Genomic DNA, 23,006 nt, shown 5'->3' with positions numbered 1-23,006 from the left:
TGGCAACCTGCATTTAAAAGAGATTATTACAGAATGAATTTGTTATCTAGGTACTCTGAATAGCTTTCAACTCTCCATAATAGAGCTTTTGTAAGAGACTGTCAAAAAGATTCATTATTATCTCTAGAGTGAAGGCTATAAAGACTTTGGCCATGATGCCATATAATTCACAGGGAAACTTTAAATACTTATGTCCGTACAAGTAGAAAGCACATTTTACAGTCTGAGTTCTTCTACTTTAACTGCTTCTACTTTAACAAAGTATGAATCAAAAGGCCTCTAATTCATATTTCCTTCACTGTTCTTTGACTTCTCTTCTCCTTATTTACAGTTCCTTTCTGCCCTGAACATATCTGCTATCTTTCTTATCTTTCTTTCCCCTTGGTTCTTTCTTCTTATCATTGTTTGGATCATCTGTTCAACTGCTTTTCAAAGCAGACAGACTGTTTTTCCACAATAAGGAGAATTTTCTAGAAATCTGTTCTGAATTCAGTTCACCCTCTCTTCTAATATGGAACATTACTTCAGAAAGATGTTTCACTGATTGCTATCTAACGCTGTAAACTGAGGTTACTTGATTCTAAGAATTTCCGCGCTTAGCTCATTTTTTTTTCAGATTGTCTACTGTATGCCAATGAATAATATATTAAGCTCTGGAGTATCAGCAATTAATAAGGGACCTGATGACAAGAAGACTTTATTTTAGGGGAGGAAACAAACAGCTACCAAATTAAGACTATGTATGACATATAAATTAAGAGTATAAAAAAGTAGAAATAAGACAGAAGAAATAATCCTTCAGATGTGAAATAAGAGGAATAAAGTTTTATGAAAGACCCCTCAGCAGGGGATTAGTAGTTTACCAAGCAGAAAGGTAGGAAGACATTTTGAATAGAAAATTTTAGCTTATTAGAAATGTGGGAGAGATCACAGCTAAAATAAATATATTAAAATCTAATGACAGGGAGGAGGAAGTCAAGACTGAAAGCTGGAGAGATTGGGGGAGGTCAGATAATAAAGAAGTCAAATCACCAAAAAGTTAATACTAAAGTATTGAACTAAATTTTGCAGACAGTGGGGGGCCATTGGAAAGTATTTCAATAGGAAAATTACAGGCTTGGATTCATTGAAAAGAAGTATGAAATATGGGAAAATGCGATAGAAAGTATAAATTTGATTAAAGCAACTGGATTGTGGGAGGGAAAAATGAAGTATTATTGTAGTGATTCAGAGAAGCAATGAAACGTGGTAACTTTTAGCCTTACTGGCTGATTAAACATGAGGTGTGAAGAAATCTAAAATAATCCCCTAGTTTCTGGATTAGATAAAACCTACAGTGATATAAAGCATATAAGACATAACAGAATTGGATAAAATGACAAATTCTATTAGGATAAGTTGAGTTTGAGGTAACTATAGAACATCAAAGTAGAGATGTCAATTAAGTAGTTGAAAATACAAATCTGGAAACAGAGGAAAGATCAGTTATAAACTGATCGATTTTGATGGTACTTAAAAATATTGAGGGTTGATGTTACCATGATAGCAGACTAGAAAATAACCTACTCATATCTCCCAGAACAATAACAATTCTGCACCCATTTTCCAAGTCAAAAGTCTCTCTGCAGGAGCCTCAGGATTCAGGTAGGAGTTTGTCAAATCCCAGTGGAGCCCAAGATCCAGGAGAGTCATTTTTAGAGTGCAGACCAACACCCAAGTGGCTGATTTGCCAAGATTGCTTGTAGATTCAAGCCCGGTAATATCCTAGCCCTCAAAGGGGTTTGTTTAAAGCCTCATTTGGCTTTGAGCCTACAACCAAAACCATCTACCAAGGGTTCCAGAAGGAATCATGCACACCAGTGCCGTGGTGGAAAGGCTTGTCTGCCTGCTGACATCGATCTTGGCAGTGACCCTGAAAGGTGCACTGTGGCTCTGCTTCAGCCTTCCTTAGCTGAGGTCCCAGCTCAGAGCTACTTACACAAGAACCCCAAAGTGAGACTCACTCATCTCTTGTAACCCAGAATTCTGAGCCTCCATGATGGGTTTGCCAACTTCTGTCCCACAGCAGATCCCAAGGGGGTCCACTCTCAGCTCCAGTGCCTCTCACTGCAATGAGAAACTATCCCATCTGTGCTGAGAATCTGCTGGGAAATGAGTACTTGTCTGGGCCAACAAGATGAGTATTCCATCCTACATCACAAAGGAGACCCCAAGGGAGCCCAGTCTCAGTTCCAGTCCCTTCTGCTGCAGTCAAGGAACCATCCCATTTTTGCAAGGTCCTCCTGGGAGACATGTGCCCTCTGAGCCAACAAGACTGAGCTCTATAACCTTTATCCCACCGCAGATCCTGAGGGGCCCCAATCTCAGCTCTGGACCCTTTCACTGCAGTTGAGGAACTATCCTATCTGTGCAGGAACTTGCTGGGTGGCATGCACCCCTCTACACTGACATTGACCTCCTCATCCTCTGTCTCACTGAAAATCCCAAGGGGGCCCAATTTCAGCTCAAAACCCTCCTGGTACAGTCAGGTAGCTATACCAGCACCCCACCCTCTGTTTCACAGCAGATCTTGAAGGGGGCCAATCTCAGCTCTGGCCCTTCCTGCAGCAGTCAAGAAACTAGCCCACTTGTGCAGGAATCTGCTGGATGATGCATGCTTATCTGAACTGACATGGGCCCACTAGCCTCCTTCTCACAGCAGTTCCCAAAAGGGCCCAGTCTCAACTCTAGCTACTCTTGCTGCACTTGGGGACACAGCCTACCTGTACAGAGACTTGCTAGGCGGTACGCCTATCTGGGTCACTGGGTCAGTCATTCAGCATTTTCACACAATCCCAGTACCCTTCTTGAGTCTTTCCCAGGTCCATTTGGATCAAAAAGCTATGTCAACCTTGAAGTCTTCAAGAGGTTCACAGTAAGCCTGGGCTTAGGGTGTCTTATAATGCTGAGATAGCTGCAGTGGTCACAGGCTCTGGTAAAACAACAGTAAGTCAGCTTAGAATCCCTGGAAATCCCTCTAAAGGACAGGCACAAACAAAGCCAGTCTGTGAAGAATGAAATAAATACCTAATCCCTGAATGCATGGATATTGTTACACTTCCACAAGCATCAAGAACATTCAGGGAAATATGACCTCAACAAATGGAGAAAATAAGGCACCAGAGACCAACCCTAAAATGATGGAGATGTGTTCTCTCAGACAAAGAATTCAAAAAAGCTGCTGTAGAGAAGCCCAATGAACTTTAAGTAAACACAGAGAATCCATTTAGAAATTTATCATAGAAATTTTAAGAGAGATTGAAATAATTCAAACAGAAATCCTGAAGGTATAAAATACAACGAATGAAATGAAAAATTCAATAGTGAGCATACACAGCAAAAGTGATCAAACAGAATAAGCAGCGAGCTCAAAGACAGATTATTTGAAAATATACAGTCAGAGGAGAAAAAAGAATGAAAAATAATAAAGAAGCTTACAGGACCTATGAGACAACATTAAAAGACAGCATATTCAGGTTATTGGAGTCAAAGAGGGAATTGAAAAAGACAAAGGGATGGGAAGCTCATTCAAATAAATAATAACATGAACTTTCCAAACCTGAAGAAAGATATAAATATCCAGGCACAGAAAGGTTAAAGGTCATCAATCAGATTTAACACAAGTAAGAACACCCCAAGACATAAACACTAAAAGGCAAAAGACAAAGAGAGGATTCAAAAAGCAGCAAGAGAAAAGAAACAAAATATAAGGGAGATCCAATACACATGGCAGCAGCAGACTTCTCAGCAGGAATTTTACAGGCCAGGAGGGAGTAAAACAATATATCCAGAGTGCTAAAGAAAATGCCAAACAAGAACATTGTACCCAACAAAGCTATCCCTCAGAAATGAAGAAGAAAGAAAAAGCTTTAACTGACAAATGAAAGCTGAGGAAATATATTGTTACTACACCTGTCCAACAAGAAGTGCTTATGGAAGTTCTTCAAACCCAAAGAATAGAATGCTAAGGTGATTGTTAAATTGATATTGTAACTGTGGTGTTTAAACGATTTATATCTTCAGTAAGAAGACTAAAAGCCAAAACTATTAAAAATAAGAACATTTTAAACTACTAAAAATAAAAATATTGCCTATATTAAATAGGCAATATTTATCAAGAAATTTTAAGAGAGATTGAAATAATTAAAATAAAACAGAAATCCTGAAGATATAAAATACAACTATTTTAAATAGGCAACATTTTTTATTAAGTAAACTGTGACTTCAAAAATTCAAAATGTGGGGAGAGAAGGAAGTTAATGTATACAGGGTTGTTTTTTCTTTGTGTTATGTGCAATCAGTTCAGTTGGTGTTAGTTTTAAACAACTTGCTATAGCTATAAGATGCTTTATATAAGCATAATGGAAACCGCAGAGTAAAAAACTATAATCGATATCCTAAAAATTAAAAACAATGAATTAAAACATGCTACCAGAGAAAACCACTTACGCACAAAGGAAAACAGTAAGAAAGGAAGAGAAAAGTTACACAACAACTATAAAATAAGTAGCAAAATGGCAGTAGTAAGGCCTTACCTGTCAATAATAACACTGTTACTAAGTAAATTAAATTATCCAATTAAAAGACATACAGTGGCTGCATGAATTAAAAACAGAACCTAACTATATGCTGCATACAAGAAATTTACTTCACTTATAAAGACACACACAGATTGAAAGTGAAGGATGGAAAAAGATATCCCACGCAAATGGAAACCAAACATGAACAGGAGTAGCTGTGCTTAGATAATATAAAATAGACTTTAAGTCAAAAATTATACAAAAAGGCAAAAAGGCCATTGTATAATGATAAAGGTGTCACTTCAACAATAGGAGATAACAATAGTAAATATGTATGCACCCAACACCAGAGCACCCAAAAATATCAGCGAATATTAATAGATTTGAAATGAGAGATATACTGTAATACAATAATAGTAAGGGACTTCAACATCACATTTTTGGCAGTAGACAGATCATCCATGCAGAAAATCAACAAAGAAATATTGTAGTTAAACTACACATGAATTGGACCTAACAGACATTTAGGGAACACTTTGCCCCACTGCTGCAGAACACATATTCTTCTCATCGGCAAATGGAATAACCTCCAGGATAGACCATATTTTAGCCACAAAATAAGTCTCAACAAATTCAAAAAAGTAAAAATTGTATCAGGTATCTTTTCCGACCACAATGGAATAAAACTAGAAATCAAGAACAAGTGGAACTTGGGAAACTGTACAAATACATGAAAATTAAACAATATATCCTCAAACAACCAATGGGTCAAGGAAGAAATTAAGAAGGAATTTTAAATATTTTTGAAACAAATGAAAATGGAAACAAAAAGCACCAGAATCTATGGGATGCAGAAAAAGTGTACTAAGAGGGAAGTTTATACTAATAAATAGCTATATTAAATAAATTTCAAATAAGCAACCTAACAGTGCACCTCAAGGAACTATAAAAGCAAGAATAAACCACCATGAAATTAGTAGAAAGAAAGACATTTCTAAAAGATCAGAGCAGAAATAAGTGAAATTGAGACCAAAAAACAATACAAAAGATCAGCAAAATGAAAAGTTGAATTTTGAAAAGATAAAACAAAATTGGCAAACCTTTAGTTAGAATAAAAAGGAGAATAAAAAGAGAAGCCCCAAATGAATAAAATTGGAGAAGAAAAAGGAAACATTACAACTGAAACCAAAGAAATACAAAGGATCATTAGAGACTATTATGAACAACTATGTGCCACTAACTTGGATAATCTAGAAGAAATGGATAAATTTCTGGACACATACAACCTACCAAGATTGAACTATGAAGAAATAGAAAATCTGAACATACCAATAATGAGTAACAAGATCAAAGCAGTTATAAGCAGTCTCCCATCAAAGAAAAGTCCAGGATCTGACAGATTGACTGTTAAAGTCTACCAAACATTGGAAGAAGAACTAATATCAACTCTACTCAAACTATTTCAAAAAAGTAAAGAGGAGAGAATAGTACTCAACTCATTTGTAAGACTGGAATTACTCTGATACCAAAACCAAACAAGAACACAACAAAAACTACAGGCCAATATCCCTAATGAACATAGATGCAAAAATCCTCAACAAAATACTAGCAATCTGAACAACATACTAAGAGACATTATTTATCAAGATCTATTGGAATTCAACCTAGAGATGCAAAAATGGTTCAACATGTACAAATCAGTAAATGTGGTAAATCGTATCAACAATAAAGGACAAAAACTATATAATCATTTCAATACAGTCTGAAAAAGCATTCAATAAAATTCTACATCCCTTCATGATAAAAACCCTCAACAAACTGGTATAAAAGGAACATACATGCACATGATAAAGGCCATATATGACAAGCCCACAGCTAATATCATATTAAACAAAGAAAAACTGAAAGCCTTCCCACTGAGATCTGTAACAAGGCAAGGATGCCCACTTTCACCACTTGTATTCAACATAATACTGGAATTGCTAGCCAGAGCAATTAGGCAAGAGAAAGAAATAAAGGGCACCCAGATTGGAAAGGAAGAAGTCAAATTATCTTTTTTTCCAGATGACATGATCCTATATTTAGAAAAATGTAAATACTCCATGAAAAAACTCACAGGACTGATAAATGAATTCAGTAAATTTGCAGGATATAAAATCAACACACATGAAAATCAATAGTGTTTCTACATGCAAACAGCAATCAATCCAAAAAATAAATCAAGAAAGCAATCCCAAGATTGCTCCAAGATGGCTGAATAGGAACAGCTCCAGTCTACAGCTCCTAGCAGGAGCGATGCAGAAGACAGGTGATTTCTGCATTTCCAACTGAGGTACTGTGTTCATCTCATTGGGACTTGTTGGACAATGGGTGCAGCCCACAGAGTGTGAGCCAAAGCAGGGTGGGGCATCACCTCACCCGGGAAGCATGAGGGGTCAGTGAAAGGGTGCCAGTGCCCAAGCCACCAATGCCAGTACCACCTCAGATTCAGGATTCATAGACCCTCCCCACAAGTACCAGTGCTTCAGTGAGATATTGCTCCTCACTGGAGAGCATTAGCTATGGGGGGTCCACCCACAGACCCTGACCCAAACAACGGATGAATAAAATCTACACTGATGTACACAGATAGTCTATTTTGCCAGTCCTGCTGAGCATCCAACCGCCTGCACACCAAGAAGGGTTTGTCGCTGTGGCCAGCCCTGAGCAGTTCACACTCCAGGCATTTATTTAGTATACAATAAACAACAAAAGCTCTGAGTCAACACACCTGTGGATAGTTAACATGGTTAAGAGAGTAGTTCTAGGAATGATTAAAGCTCAGGTACTGCGATCTAAAGTAAACACCATTAGGGGGCAATATTCCTGGTCGACCTCCCCTCAAGAGGGTCATCTGGCTCAAAAGTTAGTTAATGGAGGTAGGGTAAACAGACTTAACTGGGGAAGCCTCTGTTGTCCCTAGTATTTACCCTATGACCTAATGCTCTCAGGTAAGAACCAGCTGCCTTGAGCCCGTTCAATTATTACAAGCTATGTAACCTTTCGGCCTTCCAACAGGTTTGTGACTATTTCTTATAACTTTTCCTAATATTTCCCTTTAATATTTCTGCCACCATCCTGAGTGAATCCCAACACTTCAGGCTTCATTTCTATGGCCACTCCACAGGTACCACTCAGCAGACGTCAGTGCCAATGCCATTTGGGCTTGCAAGTAGGATCCAGTGTCAAGAGAACTTCCATCACTACAACATCAGGATCAAGAAGACCCTAACAGCTACAACCACCATAAACCCCAAAAACTCACACTACTGCAACAAACATCCACACTGTTGAATGCTGAGGATCCATATAATCTTTGTCAATACCAAACCGAGCTGACAAAGCTGCAAAGAGACTGCACAGCTGTGCCCCTTAGTAATGCCAGAACTTCTGCTGCATCCCACCTAGAAAACACTCTTGCACCTCCTTTTTACCCACAGGAAAAGGTGTTTATACACAAAAAAATAGCCTGTAAATTCTAGTATAGGTGACTGCTCCACAAATGCAGAGAAATCAATATAAGGCAGTAAGGAACATGAACAACTAAGGAAACATACTACCAAAATAACAGTCTCCCAGTAGCTGACCCCAAAGAAATAAAGATATACAAACTGCTTCACAGACCATTTAAAATAATTGCTTTAAGAAAGCTCAGCAAACTTCAAGAAAATACAGATAAACAACTCAATGAAATAAGGAAAATAATAAATGATCAAACGGATACACTTAACAGAGAGATTAAAATTATTTTAAAACAACAAATTTTGGAGCTGAAAAATATAATAAATGAAGTGAAAAATGCAATAGACTCAGTAATGTAATTGCTGAGTCAAATGGTATTTCTGCTTCTATATCTTTGAGGATTTGCCACACTGTCCTCCACAATAGTTGAACTAATTTATACTCCCACCAAAAGGGTAAAAGCATTCCTTTTCTCTGCATCCTCTCCAGCATCTGTTGTTTCTTGATTTTTTAATAATCGCCATTCTAACTGGCATGAGATGGTATCTCCCTGTGGTTTGGCTTGCATTTCTCTAATGATCAGTGAAGTTGAGCTTTTTTCATATGTTTGTTGGCCACATGAACGTCTTATTTTGAGAATTGTCTGTTCTTGTCCTTTGCCCAGTTTTTAATGGGATTGCCTGTTTGTTTTTCTTCTTATAAATTTAAGTTCATGGTAGACTCTGAATACTAGACCTTTGTCAGATGGGTAGATTGTAAAAATTTTCTCCCATTCTGTAGGTTGTCTGTTCGTTCTGATGATAGTTTTTCTTTTCTTTTTTTTTTTTTTTTTTGAGACAGAGTCTCACTCTGTCACCCAGGCTGTAGTGTAGTTCAGTGGTGCGATCTCAGCTAACCACAACCTCTGCCTCTCAGATTCAAGCAATTCTCTGCCTCAGCCACCCAAGTAGCTGGGATTACAGATGCCCACTACCCCACCACATCCAGCTAATTTTTGTATTTTTAGTAAAGACGGGGTCTCACCATCTTGGCCAGGCTGGTTTTGAACTCCTGACCTCATGATCCACCTGCCTCAGCCTCCCAAAGAGCTGGGATTACAGGCATGAGCCACCATGCCTGGCCTAATGATAGTTTCTTTTGCTGTGCAGAAGTTCTTTAGTTTAATTAGGTCCTTTTTGTCAATTTTTGCTTTCGTTGAAATTGCTTTTGGCATTTTCATCATACAATTTTTGCACTTGCCTATGTCCTGAATGGTATTGCCTAGAGTCTCTTCTAGGGCCTTTACAGCTTTGGATTTTACATTATGCCTTTAATTCACCTTGAGTTAATTTTTCTATAAGGTGTAAGGAAGGGGTCCAGTTTTAATTTTCCACATATAGCTAAGCAGTTCTCCTAGCACCATTTATTAAAGAGGGAATCTTTTCTCCATTGCTTGTTTTTGTCAGGTTTGTTGAAGATCAGGTGGTTGTAGGTGTGTGGTCTTATTTCTGAGTTCTCTATTTTTGTCCATTGCTCTACGTCTCTGTTTTTGTACCAGTACCATACTCTTTTGGCTACTGTAGCCTTGTAATATAGTTTGAAAGCAGGTACCATTATGTCTCCAGTTGTGTTCTTTTGGCTTAGCAAAAATTTTAAAATAGTTTTTTTTTCTAATCCTGTGAAGAATGTCAATGGTAGTTTAACTGAAATAGCATTGAATCTATAAATAACTTTGAGCAGTATGATCGTTTTCACAATATTGATTCTTCCTATCCACGAGAATCGAATGTTTTTTTCATTTCTTTGTGTCCTCTCTAACTTTCTTGAGCAGTAGTTTGTAGCTCCCCTTGAAGACATTCTTCACTTCCTTTTTTAGTTGTATTCCTAGGTATTTTATTCTCTTTGTAGCAATTGCAAATGGAAGTTCATTCATGATTTGACTCTCTGTCCATGTTGGTGTATAGGAATGCTAGCAATTTTTTCTCACTGATTTTGTATCCTGAGACTTTGCTGAAATTGCTTATCAGCTGAGGAAGCTTTTGAGCTGAGAGGATGGAGTTTTCTAGATATAGGATCATGTCATCTGCAAATAAAGATAATTTGACTTCTTCCCTCCCTATTTGAATATACCCTTTTTTTCTTTCTCTTGCCTGATTGCCCTGGCCAGAACTCCCAATACTAGGTTGAATAGTAGTGATGAGAAAGGCCATCCTTGTCTTGTGCTGGTTTTCAAAGGGAATGCTTCCAGCTTTCGCCCATTCAGTATGATATTGGCTGTGAGTCTGTCATATATGGCTCTTATTATTTTGAGGCATGTTCCTTCAATACCTAGTTTGTTGAGATTTTTTAACATGAATGGATGTTGAATTTTATCAAAGGCCTCTTCAGCATCTATTGAGATAATCATGTGGTTCTTGTCTTTAGTTCTATTTATGTGATGAATTACATTTATTGATTTGCATATGTCGAACCAACCCTGCATCCCAGGGATGAAGTCAACTTGATCACGGTGGATAATCTTTTTGATGGGCTGCCGCTGGATTCCATTACTGGGTATATACCCAAAGGAATATAAATCATTCTATTATAAAGATATATGCACACTTACGTTCATTGTAGCACTATTCTCAATGGCAAAAACATGGAATCAACCCAAATGCCCATCAATGATAGATTCAGTAATGAAAATATGGTCATATACATCATGGAATACTATGCAATCATAAGAAGGAAGGAGGTCATGTCCTTTGTAGGGACATGGATGGTGCTGGAAGCCATTAACCTCAGTGAACTAACACAGAAACAGAAAACCAAACACTGCATGTTCTCACTTATAAGTAGGAGCTGAACAAGGAGAACATATGGACACACTGAGGGGAACAACACGCACTGCATGAAAAATGTCATGGGTGGGGTGGGAGAGCATCAGGAAGAATAGCTAATGGATCTTGGACTTAATACCTAGGGGATGGGTTGATCTGTGCAGCAAACCACCATGGCACATGTTTACCTCTAAAACAAACCTACAGGCCAGGCATGGTGGCTCATGTCTCTAATCCCAGCATTTTGGGAGGCTGGGGTGGGCAGATCACGAGGTCAGGAGATTGAGACCATCCTGGCCAACATGGTGAAACCCCGTCTGTACTAAAAATACAAAAAATTAGCTGGGCATGGTGGCACACACCCGTGGTACTCAGGATGCTGAGGCAGGAGAACTGCTTGAACCCGGGAAGCAGAGTTGCAGTGAGCCGAGATCACGCCACTGCACTCCAGCCTGGCTAGAGAGCGAGACTCCATCTCAAAAAACAAAACACAAAAACCTACAAACCTGCACATGTAACCCAGAACTTAAAAGCTGAAAAAAAAAATTCAATAGAGAGCATCAACAGCAAAACTCATCAAACCCATCTATGAAGTAGAAGATTACTTTTTTAAGCTTTTTTTTTTTCATTACCGAGGAGAAAAAAAGAATAAAGAGAAATAAAGCTTATAGGATTTATGAAACATACATAACATGTAATATTATATAATAGAAAACCCACAAATAAATCCACACATACACAGTCAACTAATCTTCCACAAAGGTGCAAGAATATGCAGTGAGGGAAGGATAGTCTCTTCAATAAATGATGTAACTTGCATAATAAATGGGAAATCTGAATATCCTCATACAGAAGAATGAGACAGAAACTGAAATAGAATATAGAAACCAGAAAAAAAACCACAAAGATTTTGACCTCTACCTTATACCATACAAAATCAATTTCAGATGGCTCAAAATGTAAACAGAACAATAAAGCATTTAGAATATAACATAGAAGTATGTCTTATATTAACTTTGGATAGGAAAAAAACTTTTTAACAGGACACACTAAAGATTACCTAGAAAAATAACATTAATAAATTAGATTACATTAAAATTTGAAACTTATCATCAACAGACATCTTCAAATGAATGACAGAAGATAATTTGAATACATATTCCTGGAAAAAGACTCACATCAAGATTTTTGCAATGGTAAATGAGCATTAAACAGCAGTCAACTTAATTAAAAGTGGATATCCAAGTTATAGGTATATTTAAAAAGGCCTTTATGTTTTTCTTTTCTTGGATCTTGTTTTTCTGGAAAACGGTTTTGTTCTCAGTTGCCTAAATTATTTTTCTCTATTTTGTCTTGCCACTCAATACACACATGAGAGGCCTTAAGATAACTCCTGGAGTCACTGGACTCCTTGGGAAAAACAGTGAAGGCACCACTCACCCTGTTTTGGGAAGAAATCAGTTCTCGTCATGGAACCCCAGGAATTAAAAGTGGATGAATGTCTCTCAAAATCTGTTTTTGCCTCCCAATCATGCCTGTTTATTAGACTCTAGAAGCTGCATGTTTTCCTATATAAAGAAATCCTACTAAGTATTAAGAAATAGACTAATATAAAATTGGGTATAAAATGTGAATAGGTACTTCTTAAATGAGGATCACCAAGTATCCAATAGGCATATAAGAATGTGCTCAACATTATTACCATTAAAGGAAATGAAAAACCCTGAATACAACTCTACTACAAATATGCTAAAATATAAAATTACAAAAACTAAAAACGTCAGGTATTAGCGATATGTGCAAGTCTCATATTGTGTATAAGGGAAGCATAAATTGATATTTTTAGGAAGCTGTTTAGCAGAATCAACTATAGCCAATTAAAAGTATGCCCTATGACTCAGCAATCACATTCCTAGGTATATATTCCTAGGTATAACAGAAATTAGTCCATAACTGAACAAAAAAAAGTTTAGAATGTTTCTAGTAACTTTATTCAAAAATAGCCCTCTATACAAATGATCTCACTTTTAACTTCAAAAATCACCTCTATATACCAACAAGAACTAGGAAAAGCATCTTTTCTCAAGCCTCCAATTCCTCCAGAAACATTTTTCCCTTTTTTACTTGAGGTGCTAATCTCCCTAACTTTGTATAGCTCCACATGTGGTCAGGAAAGAATTCAAAAAGATGTACTCCAAAATAACGTTCAATATTCAGTTACACAGAGAAATGGCAAACAGCTCACTCTGCTGAAAGGTATGATCAGGGCAAGGTGTGGTGGCTCATGTCTGAAATTCCAGCACTTTGGGAGGCCGAGGCAGGCGGATCACAAGGTCAGGAGTTCAAGACCAGCCTGACCAACATGGTGAAACCCTGTCTCTACTAAAAATACAAAAATTAGCCAAGTATGGTGGCATGTGCCTGTAATCCCAGCTACTTAGGAGGCTGAGGCAGGAGAATCGGTTGAAACCGGGAGGCAGAGGTTGTAGTGAGCTGAGATCATGCCACTGCTCTCCAGCCTGGGTGACAGAGTGAGACTTCGTCTCAAAAAAAAAAAAAAAAAAAAAAGGATTTTCAGTTCTGATACACCAAGCACTTTGTGACACATTTTTTAAGTTTAAATTGCGTATAATATAGAGGGTCTATAAATAATATCAACTGACAAAGATACTAATAATTCATAAAATCATCATGCTATGATGGGTGTTTTTTCTCTTTCATAAACTTCCTGATATATAAAATGCATGTACATAATAATTATAGATCATATCACATATTACACGTTTTATTTTCAGGCTATGGAAAGGTATTTTATCTATATTCAGCAACTTGAATTAAGCACAGAGTCTCACTGGGCATAAAATATTATCTCTGAAGAGTTTTCATAGGAAGCTGAAAAAGTCTGCAGTGACTGTACATTTTGGTTTTGGTTTTTGGGTTTGTTGTTGTTGTTGTTGTTACTTGTTTATTTGTGTTTTGACTGTTTGCCTGACATTTGGCAGGTCATCACCAGGCACAGGATTAAGGGCACATTGAAATCTGTGGTCTCTCTATTTTATAATTTACTTTACCCCAAAATGCACACCTTAACTATACAGAAAAACAACGTAAAGAATAGGGAAGATCAATATTTTGCTCAAACAGGCAACTACCAAATAAAAGGGAGAGTTAAGGACCAGGTCCCAGGTTTATTGATTAGTACCCTTCCCTCTAGACCTTGTGAGGATTAAAAGTAAAAAGACTTGTTAATACTAACCTATTACAGAAGTGATGAAGAGGACATTTGCTTGATAACGTCTCTGTGGAGGCATCCAGAGAATCGGCCTGCGGCTGGAGTCAGGCGCAGCGAGTATGACGCTAACATGGACAGGAAAGCATTCGTCTGTGTCAGATCCCACCCCACGCCTCATCTCTCACTGCAGTCCTGAGGGAGAACAGGCTCAGAACAGTTTCCAGGCCCCCAGGGTGCCTGTGTCGGCGCAGGTCTCCACGTGGAGTCCCCTGGCTGCCGCTCTAGACCGTAACCGCTGCGTTGGAATCTCGCGAGAAGAGATGAGGGTCACCACCCAGGAAACATCTCCGACTAGGGAGGTGCTGCCTCCGCAACTCTGAAGCCGGAAGCTCCATAACTAAGGGCACCCCTGCAGGATCACACCCCTCTGGCCTTGTGATCAAGTCAGTGTAGGACAAGGTCTGCTGTGGACCATAAGTTCCTCTTGTTCGAGTTTCAATTTTGTAAGTGTCTTTTTTTTGCTCCCCAATACAGTGCTACAGGAGGGAGGGTGTTTTTTGTTTTGTTTTGTTTTGTTTTGTTTTTGGCGCTGAGGAAACAGACTTTGAAAGAGTAAATGATGTGAACAAGGTCACGTAAGGTAAGATTTGAACTCACGACTGGTAAGATACGAACTCAAGTTTGACTCTTTCCACTATAGCTTTCAATTTCAAGCTTAATGGGCCATCTCAAAGGCAATTTAAGCCTTAAGAGTTCATGGTTTATATAAGTGAAAGGAAACGTTTATAAACGAAAAATGTAAAGACAAGATCTTAGACTTTGACAGTCTTCCCTTGGAGATTGGGGAGACTGTCAAAACCACATGAGAAAATTTACAAGACAAAGCAATTTTTTCTTTTTCTTTTTTTTTTTTTTGAGACAGAGTCTCGCTCTGTCGCCCAGGCTGGAGTGCAGTGGCCGGATCTCAGCTCACTGCAAGCTCCGCCTCCCGGGTTCACGCCATTCTCCTGCCTCAGCCTCCCGAGTAGCTGGGACTACAGGCGCCCACAACCGCGCCCGGCTAATTTTTTGTATTTTTAGTAGAGACGGGGTTTCACCGTGGTCTCGATCTCCTGACCTTGTGATCCGCCCGCCTCGGCCTCCCAAAGTGCTGGGATTACAGGCGTGAGCCACCGCGCCCGGCCAAGACAAAGCAATTTTAAAAAATGTTGCAAGAAACAAAAGCTATCTCTTATTAGTTTTAGCAAAATTAAGATATATTTGTTATAATATATGAACAGGTATTTTACATAATATAAGGACCAGAAATCAGCCAGGTTTCTGAAAGAAATTGGAACTAGAAAATGGAAAGCCATCATAATCTTGGGAAGTTCTGTTCTTCCATCTCTGCTTTTCTCTGGGTGTCTTCTCTATCCTCTCACTCTCAAAACTTACTTTCTCTACAATTTTGTCCATTAGAGAAGAGCATGGCAATGCCACTGCTACTAAATTTTTACATCTTCTCAACAAGAGACCAGCCTGAACAATCTTGGAAAGAGAATATCATGAACTCACCTTGCTTTAGATGTTTACCTTTGACCCAATCAGCTAGGATGAAATAATAATTATGGATACTAAATATGGATGCTAGGGAGAATAACACAGGTTATATACAATCTAATGATAGCTATCTGTGAGTTGTAATTTTCTTATCTATTGAACACCCTCTCTATATTTTTATTGGTTCCTAACTTACGAAGCCCACCTTTCAATAATATAACTTATCACTCTATTTTCCAGCCTCCCCTGCATCTGGTGGAAGTATATGACATGGGTTCTTCCAGTCAGGTACCCCTGAACCAGGCTTTAATTTAGAGGGAAACAATGAGTAAGAGAATAAACCATGGCAACCAAAAGCCCAATGTTTCTGACCCTGTAAGATGTGGGGATATGGGTAATTTCTAGAGGGATTGATGTTATTGGGACAGTCAACATATTCTATTTACTAAAGCCTAATTTAAGGTTTGTAAGTGAACGAACAATGTGAGAGGTAACTAATGGATTTCTCAAGATGGTAATCTTGGTGGTTTCATGCAAAAAGCTCTCAGGGAACAACAAAGTCATGAAAAATAGGCAGCTGTAGGTTGGATTTCCCTCTAAAGTTTAAGTTTCTTACCCCCAAAAAAATTAACATTAATTTGTTTTCATATTTTCCTACAGAAAAGGAACACATTTATTCTTTCATTTCTCTATTGTATCTTAGTGAAAAATGCCACGAACTTGTCTGTGGATAAGAGAGGAAACAAGAATGTTGGGGGTAAGAACTAAATGCCACTTGAGTGAATAAATGATTATAGTGTTGCGATTTCTAAATATAAAAGGGAAGAGACTGTAACCACCTCTATTATGAACTCCTCAAATGGAGGAATGTTAATAGAAGTGTCCTGAAATTGTTATGTAGCATCTGCATTTTTCCACATTCAGTCTCAACACATAAGCTATTTATCAGGCTCACATTAAATAAAGCAGAAATTATGAATTTATCAGCAACATGTAAATGACCCAACAACGTCTAAACCCACTCATGCTCTCAGAAAACCCTGACTCTGGAAATGGGTGAAGAAATCTCTTTTTGGCATCTATAAATTATTTCAAGCTAAGCTGATGACATGGTTCTAAATGAGATGATCAAATTGTGGAAACTACATTCAGGAGAAGCTGCAGACCATAAAGCTTTATGGACAGTGGTCACAATAGCACTGTGCTTTCAAGATTACCCCCAAAACACATGACTCTTTTCCCAGTCAACTTCATCAAATATGGCAGGTATTCACCCATATTGCTGGATGATTTTGCATTATCCACTCATTTTTGGATGATGGAACCAGATTAGGATTGAACAAGCAGGATTAAAGTTTGGTTCAGGAAAATTCCCAACATCACAAGTATATTATTACTCCCACTTATTTAAGATCTGCCTGATCCTTTGCCAGAATTATACTAAGAGCCTTACATAAAACAAGCAATGAACCCAATATTTTCTCTGCTCATTTTCAAGGTATGATATTAAAGATGTGGATTCCTAACCCCCTTATCCATTTATCTGGTCTTGATATTGGGAAATAATTAGTTGAAATATATTTGAGAATAAATAAATTTGTTATTGTCTATATTACTGTCTTTCTAATGAGATCTACTGTTATCTTAAGAAGACACAGAGCTTTGGTTTTATTTCATGCTTTAAGACATACCAACAGCCATTTCTCCCTATTCTTACCACTAACTATATCTAAAACTTTGGATAAATACAAGAAGATCCTGAGAAGTACAGATAAGGAAGAATAAGATTTAGGGAGCTTTGAACCCAGAGAATGATATGTTAGTGAGTTTCCTGGGTTTTCTTTTTTATTTCATATACCTCAAACTGGGTCCCCAGTTGAGATATACCTACTAATGTTTTGAAGCCTGCAATTTCAAAACTTAAAATACCTAGGAATAAATTTAACCAAGAAGGTGAAAGGAAAACTATAAGTAAAACTACAGAAGACTGATAAAAGAAATTGAAGAGGGCACAAACAAACAGAAAGACATCCCATGCTCATGGATTGGAAAAATGACGATACTAACCAAAGAAATCTACAATTTCAATGTATTCCAAATCCAAATACCAACGTCATTTTTTATAGAAATAGAAAAAAGAATCCTAAAATTTGTATGGAATCAAAAAAGTTTTCAAATAGCCAAAGCAATTCAAAATACCTAGGAGAGAGGAACTTGAAACATTTGCAACATATAGAAATATCCTAAATACCCTGGCTTGATCATTACACATTCAATAAATGTAGCAAAATATTACATGTACCTCACAAATATGTACAAATATTATATCACTAAAAAATAAAATAAATTTTAAAAATAAAAATTTGATTGATATAACTAAGCAAGAAAAACAAATATATTAAAGAACTCAACACCACCATCAACCAGTAAAATGTAATTAATATTTATAGAATATCTAACATCAGAACATATACTCTTTTTTTTTCTTTTTTTTTTTTCTTTTTATTTTTTTACTTTTAGGTTCAGGGGTATATGGGTGGGTTTGTTATATAGTAAATTGTTATTATGGGGGCTTATTGTACAGATTATTTAATCACCCAAGTCATAAGCATAGTACCTCATGGGTAGTTTTTCAATCCTCACCCAGTTCCAAACTTCTACCCTCAAGCAGGTCCTGATGTCTGTTGTTACCTTCTTTGTGTTCATGTGTGCTGGACATTTAGCTCCCACTTATAAGTCAGAACATGCAGTATTTAGTTTTCTGTTCATGTGTTAGTTTGCTTAGGATAATGGCCTCCAGCTCTATTCATGTTGCAGCAAAGGACATGATTTCATTCTTTTTTATGGCTTAGTGTATATGTACCACATTTTCTTTATCTAGTCTACCGTTGATGAGCATTTAGGTTGATTCCATGTCTTTGCTCTTAAGAATACACATTCTTTTTAAGTGTCCATGGACCATTAACCAAATAAACTATATTTTGGGTCATAAAACAAACTTTGAAATATTTAAAAGAATTGAAATCATATGGAATGTGTTCTTTCACCAAAATAGAATCATACTAGAAACCAAGTAAGAGAAAGATAACAAAAAAGCTCCAAACTTGAAAATTAAGACACTTCTAAATGATTAATGCTTTAAAGAGGACATTTCAATGAAAAATTTATAAAATTCAATTAAATTATAATGAAAATACATGATATCAAAATGTATAACACTAAATGCTTACAGAAAACAAGAAAATTGTCAAATAAATACTCTAAACTCTCACCTAAAAAAAAAACTAGAAAAAAGAAGACCAAAATAAACCCAAAGAAATCAGGAGAAAATAATAAAGATAAGAAAATAAATCAATAAAATTTAAATTTAAAAAGTAGAGAAAATCAGTACAACAAATAGTTGATTCTTATAAAAGATCATCAAAATCAACAAACATCTAGCAAGACTAATCAAGAAAAAGAAGACAAAAATTATCAAACTCAGAAATAAAATAGAGTATATTACTACAGATAATTTACATCTCAAAATAATATTAAGAGACTGCTATCAGTAACTATAGACACAAATTTAACAATTTTGATAAAATGAACAAATTTTCCCAAAAAGCACAAACTACAGCTCAATATGAAATAGATCATTTTAATGGCCCTATAATTGTTAGAAAAATTAAATTTGTAATTTCAAAACTCCTGAAAAGGAAATCTCCAGGCCAGGCCTGATTTCACTGAAGAATTCTACCAGATGTTCTTAGAATATTCAACACCAGTTATTTTCAATGTATTTCAAAAAAACAGAAGAGAATGAAACATTTCCCAACTTATTTGAAGAGGCCAATATTATTCTGATACCAAAAACAAATAAAGATAGTACAAAAGAAGAAAACTATAGATCCATATCCTTCAGAATATAGACCCAAAAATCATTTATGAAGTATTAGCAAATATAATTCAACAATATTTAAAAATACTTTTCCACCATGACTAAGTGAAGCTTATTCCAGATATACAAAGCTGGTTTAGTACTCAAAGAGCAATCGATGTAACCCATCATATTAATAGGCTAAAGAGGAAAAATCACATGATCATGTCAGTTGATGCAAAACAAACCACATTTGACAAAATTTAACACCTGTTCATGATATTTTAGAAAGCTCTTAGAATAATAGAAATGTAAGGGAACTTCCACAACCTGATAAAGAACACCCACAAAAAAACTTACAGCTAACATTATATTTCATGTTTAAAAATTGAATTATTTTCACCTAAGATTGGTAACAGTGCAAAGATATCATGTCTCACCATGCTTACTAGCACAGTACTAGAAGTCTTAGCACAGATCAATAAGATAAAAAAGAAAATTAAAAAGCATACAGATTGTAAAGGAAAAAATGAAAATATCCCTGTTTGCAGATGACATGATGATCTATGTAGAAAATCCCATGCAATTAAAAAAAAAAAAAAAGACTCCTGGAACTAATAAGTGAGTTCAGTAAGGTCACAGGATACAAGATTAATGATCAACATACAAAATTGATTATATTTTTATATAATAGCAATGAACATATGGACAACAAAATTTAAAACACAATACTATTTAATATCAGCCAAACAAATACTTAGGTATAAAGTTAGCAAAATATGTACAGGACTCATATTTTGAAAATTATCTAATACTAATAGAGGCTGAGGCGGGTGGATCACCTGAGGTCAGGAGTTCAAGACAAACGTGACCAACATGGTAAAACCCCGTCTCTACTAAAAATACAAAAATTAGCCGGGTGCCGTGGCACATGCCTGTAATCCCAGCTACTCAGGAGGCTGAGGCAGGAGGATTGCTTGAACCTGGGAGGCAAAGGTTGCAGTGAGCTGAGATCATGCCACTGAATTCCAACCTGGTTGACAAGAGCAAAACTTCATCTCCAAAAAATAAATAAATAAAATAAAATAAAAGAATTCCAAGTAGGTTACGTAAATGAAAAGACATTTATTGTTGTGACTGAAAATCTCAACATAGTAAAAATATTAATTGTCCCAAAATTGACATATAGATTTAGCACAATTCCTATCAAAATCCTGGAAATATTTTTTGTAGATTTAAATAAGATTATCAAAAATTTCTATGGAAAGGTTGAGAAGCTAGAATAGCTAAAACTTTTTAAAGAAGAATAAAGTGAAAGGAATCATACTACCTGATTTTAAGACATGTAACTACAGATATTAAGACTGTGTGGTATTGGTGTAGTAACAGATACACAGATAAATGGAACAGAACACACTATCCATAAGTAGACTCATACAGTTATGGTTGACTGACTTTTTATAAAAGTAATTCAATGGAGGAAGTATAGTCATCTCTAAAAATTGTGTTGGACTAACAGGATAACCACTGGCAAAAAATAAAAGAACCTCAAACTAAAGTCTCTTACCTTATACAAAAATTAACTCAAAATGAATACTATATTTAAATATAAAATATAAAACTATAACACTTTTAGAAGAAAGCATAGGAGAAAATATTTAGTACCTAGGACTCTAGAGCTCTTTAACATGACCTTAAAAACATGATCCATCCATAAAAGACACAAATCAATAAATTTTACTTCACCAAAATTAAGTTTTGTTTTGTGAAATACCCTTGTTAGGAAGATGAAATGACAAGCTACAGAGTAGGAGAAAATGCTTGCTAACCACATCTCTGACAAAGGATTTATATCTAAGAATATCCTTCTTAAAACCTTAAGACTCAACCGCAGAAAAAACACAAATGATCCAACTTTAAAACCAGCAAAAGACATGAAAAGACATTTCACTGAAGAAGATATACAGATGGCATAAGCATATAGAAATATGCTCAACATCATTAGCCATGAGAGAAATGCAAATTAAGACCATAATGAGAGATCACTACAAACCTATTAGAACAACTAAAATAAGAAATTGTGACAATACCAAATGCTGGAGATGATGCAGGGAAACTGGATCTCTCTTACACTGCCAGTGAGAATATGAAAATGATATAATCACTCTCAAAAATAGTTTGACATCTTATTTAAGTACTAAACATACACTTACCATTAAATTTAGCAAGTGAGCTCCAGGGTATTTATCTTGGACAACTGAAAACTGATGTCTGCAGAATTTACATATGACTGTTCATAGCATCTTTATTTGTAATAGCTCCCAAACTGGAAACTGTCAAAATACCCCCTCAAGAGGTGATTAAACTCTAGTTGTTCATATCATAGACTACTACTCAGAAATTAAAAAGGAGTGAACTACATTGTTACACATAACAACTTGATGAATCTCAAAGGTATTTTGCTGGACAACAACAAAAAAGCCAATCACAAAAGGAACATACTGAATTATTCCATTTATTTGACACTATCAAAATGATAATACTGAGGATATGAAAAACAAATTAGTGACTACCAGAAGTTTAGCATTGTTGGGACAATAAAGATACAGCACGAGGGATATCCTCATGGTGATAGAATAGTTCTGTATCCTGATTATGGTTGTGATTATGCAAATATGCTTATGTGCTAAAATGACACATAACTATACACACACACTGTATCGAGGTTAATTTCCTAATTTTGATATTGTCATATAGTTATGTAAGATATAATCATTCTGAGAATCTGGACTCAGGACACAAGGACCTGTCCATAGTTTTGAAGATTCCTACAAATTTATAATTACTTAAAAATAAAGGTTTTTTTTTAATTCCACATCCTTCACTAAACTCAGACTTCAGAGAAAGTCATTGTGTTCCATGCCAAGCAAGGAGATGAAATGTGCACAGCATGTCAGTCAGTGGGAAAAGTCCTGTCCATTCCAATTTCCCCTTGCTTCCTGCCACAGCCTGCCTGAAGTACCTCTAAATGCAGTTTTGTGTTGCCTAGGCATTAATCTGCAAGTGAAAATAGTATTTTCATTAATTAGCCACTTCTTGGCTCTCCCCAGAATCACACACCAGAACAGAAGCTCATTGCAAACTTCAAGTAGAGGTGTCCATGTTTTAAGAAAATCTGTAAGAAAAATATGTCAGGAATCCCCAGACATTGTGAAACTATGGTGGCAGTATGGCAAAAGATGCTAAGTTATGAACTCCAATCCTGCTCCTTCAGCTTTTTGAAACTTAACCCCTGTGCTTACCTGGGGGTGTAGGTAGGGAGAGTCAGAATGTTGGTTCATTCAGCTGTGGCAGAAAAAAAGCACCCCTGAGAAATATCTACCTGAAAACCAACTGAAAGGCCCTACAGTGATACGTTAGAGGGCTCTTCATACAACTTAGAATTGTCCTCCTACGGCTGAGAAACTGTCATAGCTGACCTATAACTTCAGTGGGTACGAATTATCTGAGACCTC

The 23,006-nt window shown here is 36.4% G+C and overlaps 1 protein-coding gene across 1 annotated transcript in view; it reads left to right on the top strand.

Moving 5' to 3' along the window:
• Positions 1-16,341: 16,341 nt before the first annotated feature.
• Positions 16,342-23,006, top strand: part of LOC112605804 (membrane-spanning 4-domains subfamily A member 5-like) — a 33,337-nt gene continuing 26,672 nt past the window's right edge. The window contains exon 1 of the mRNA XM_025355699.1: positions 16,342-16,389. Within this exon, the coding sequence (XP_025211484.1) occupies positions 16,342-16,389 (48 nt within the window). The remainder of the gene's footprint in view (positions 16,390-23,006) is intronic.

This window comes from Theropithecus gelada, chromosome 14 (assembly GCF_003255815.1).
Source record: "Theropithecus gelada isolate Dixy chromosome 14, Tgel_1.0, whole genome shotgun sequence".
Classification (NCBI taxonomy): domain Eukaryota; kingdom Metazoa; phylum Chordata; class Mammalia; order Primates; family Cercopithecidae; genus Theropithecus; species Theropithecus gelada.
The sequence above is the reverse complement of the archived record's forward strand: the minus strand, read 5'-3'. Positions and strand labels throughout refer to the sequence as shown.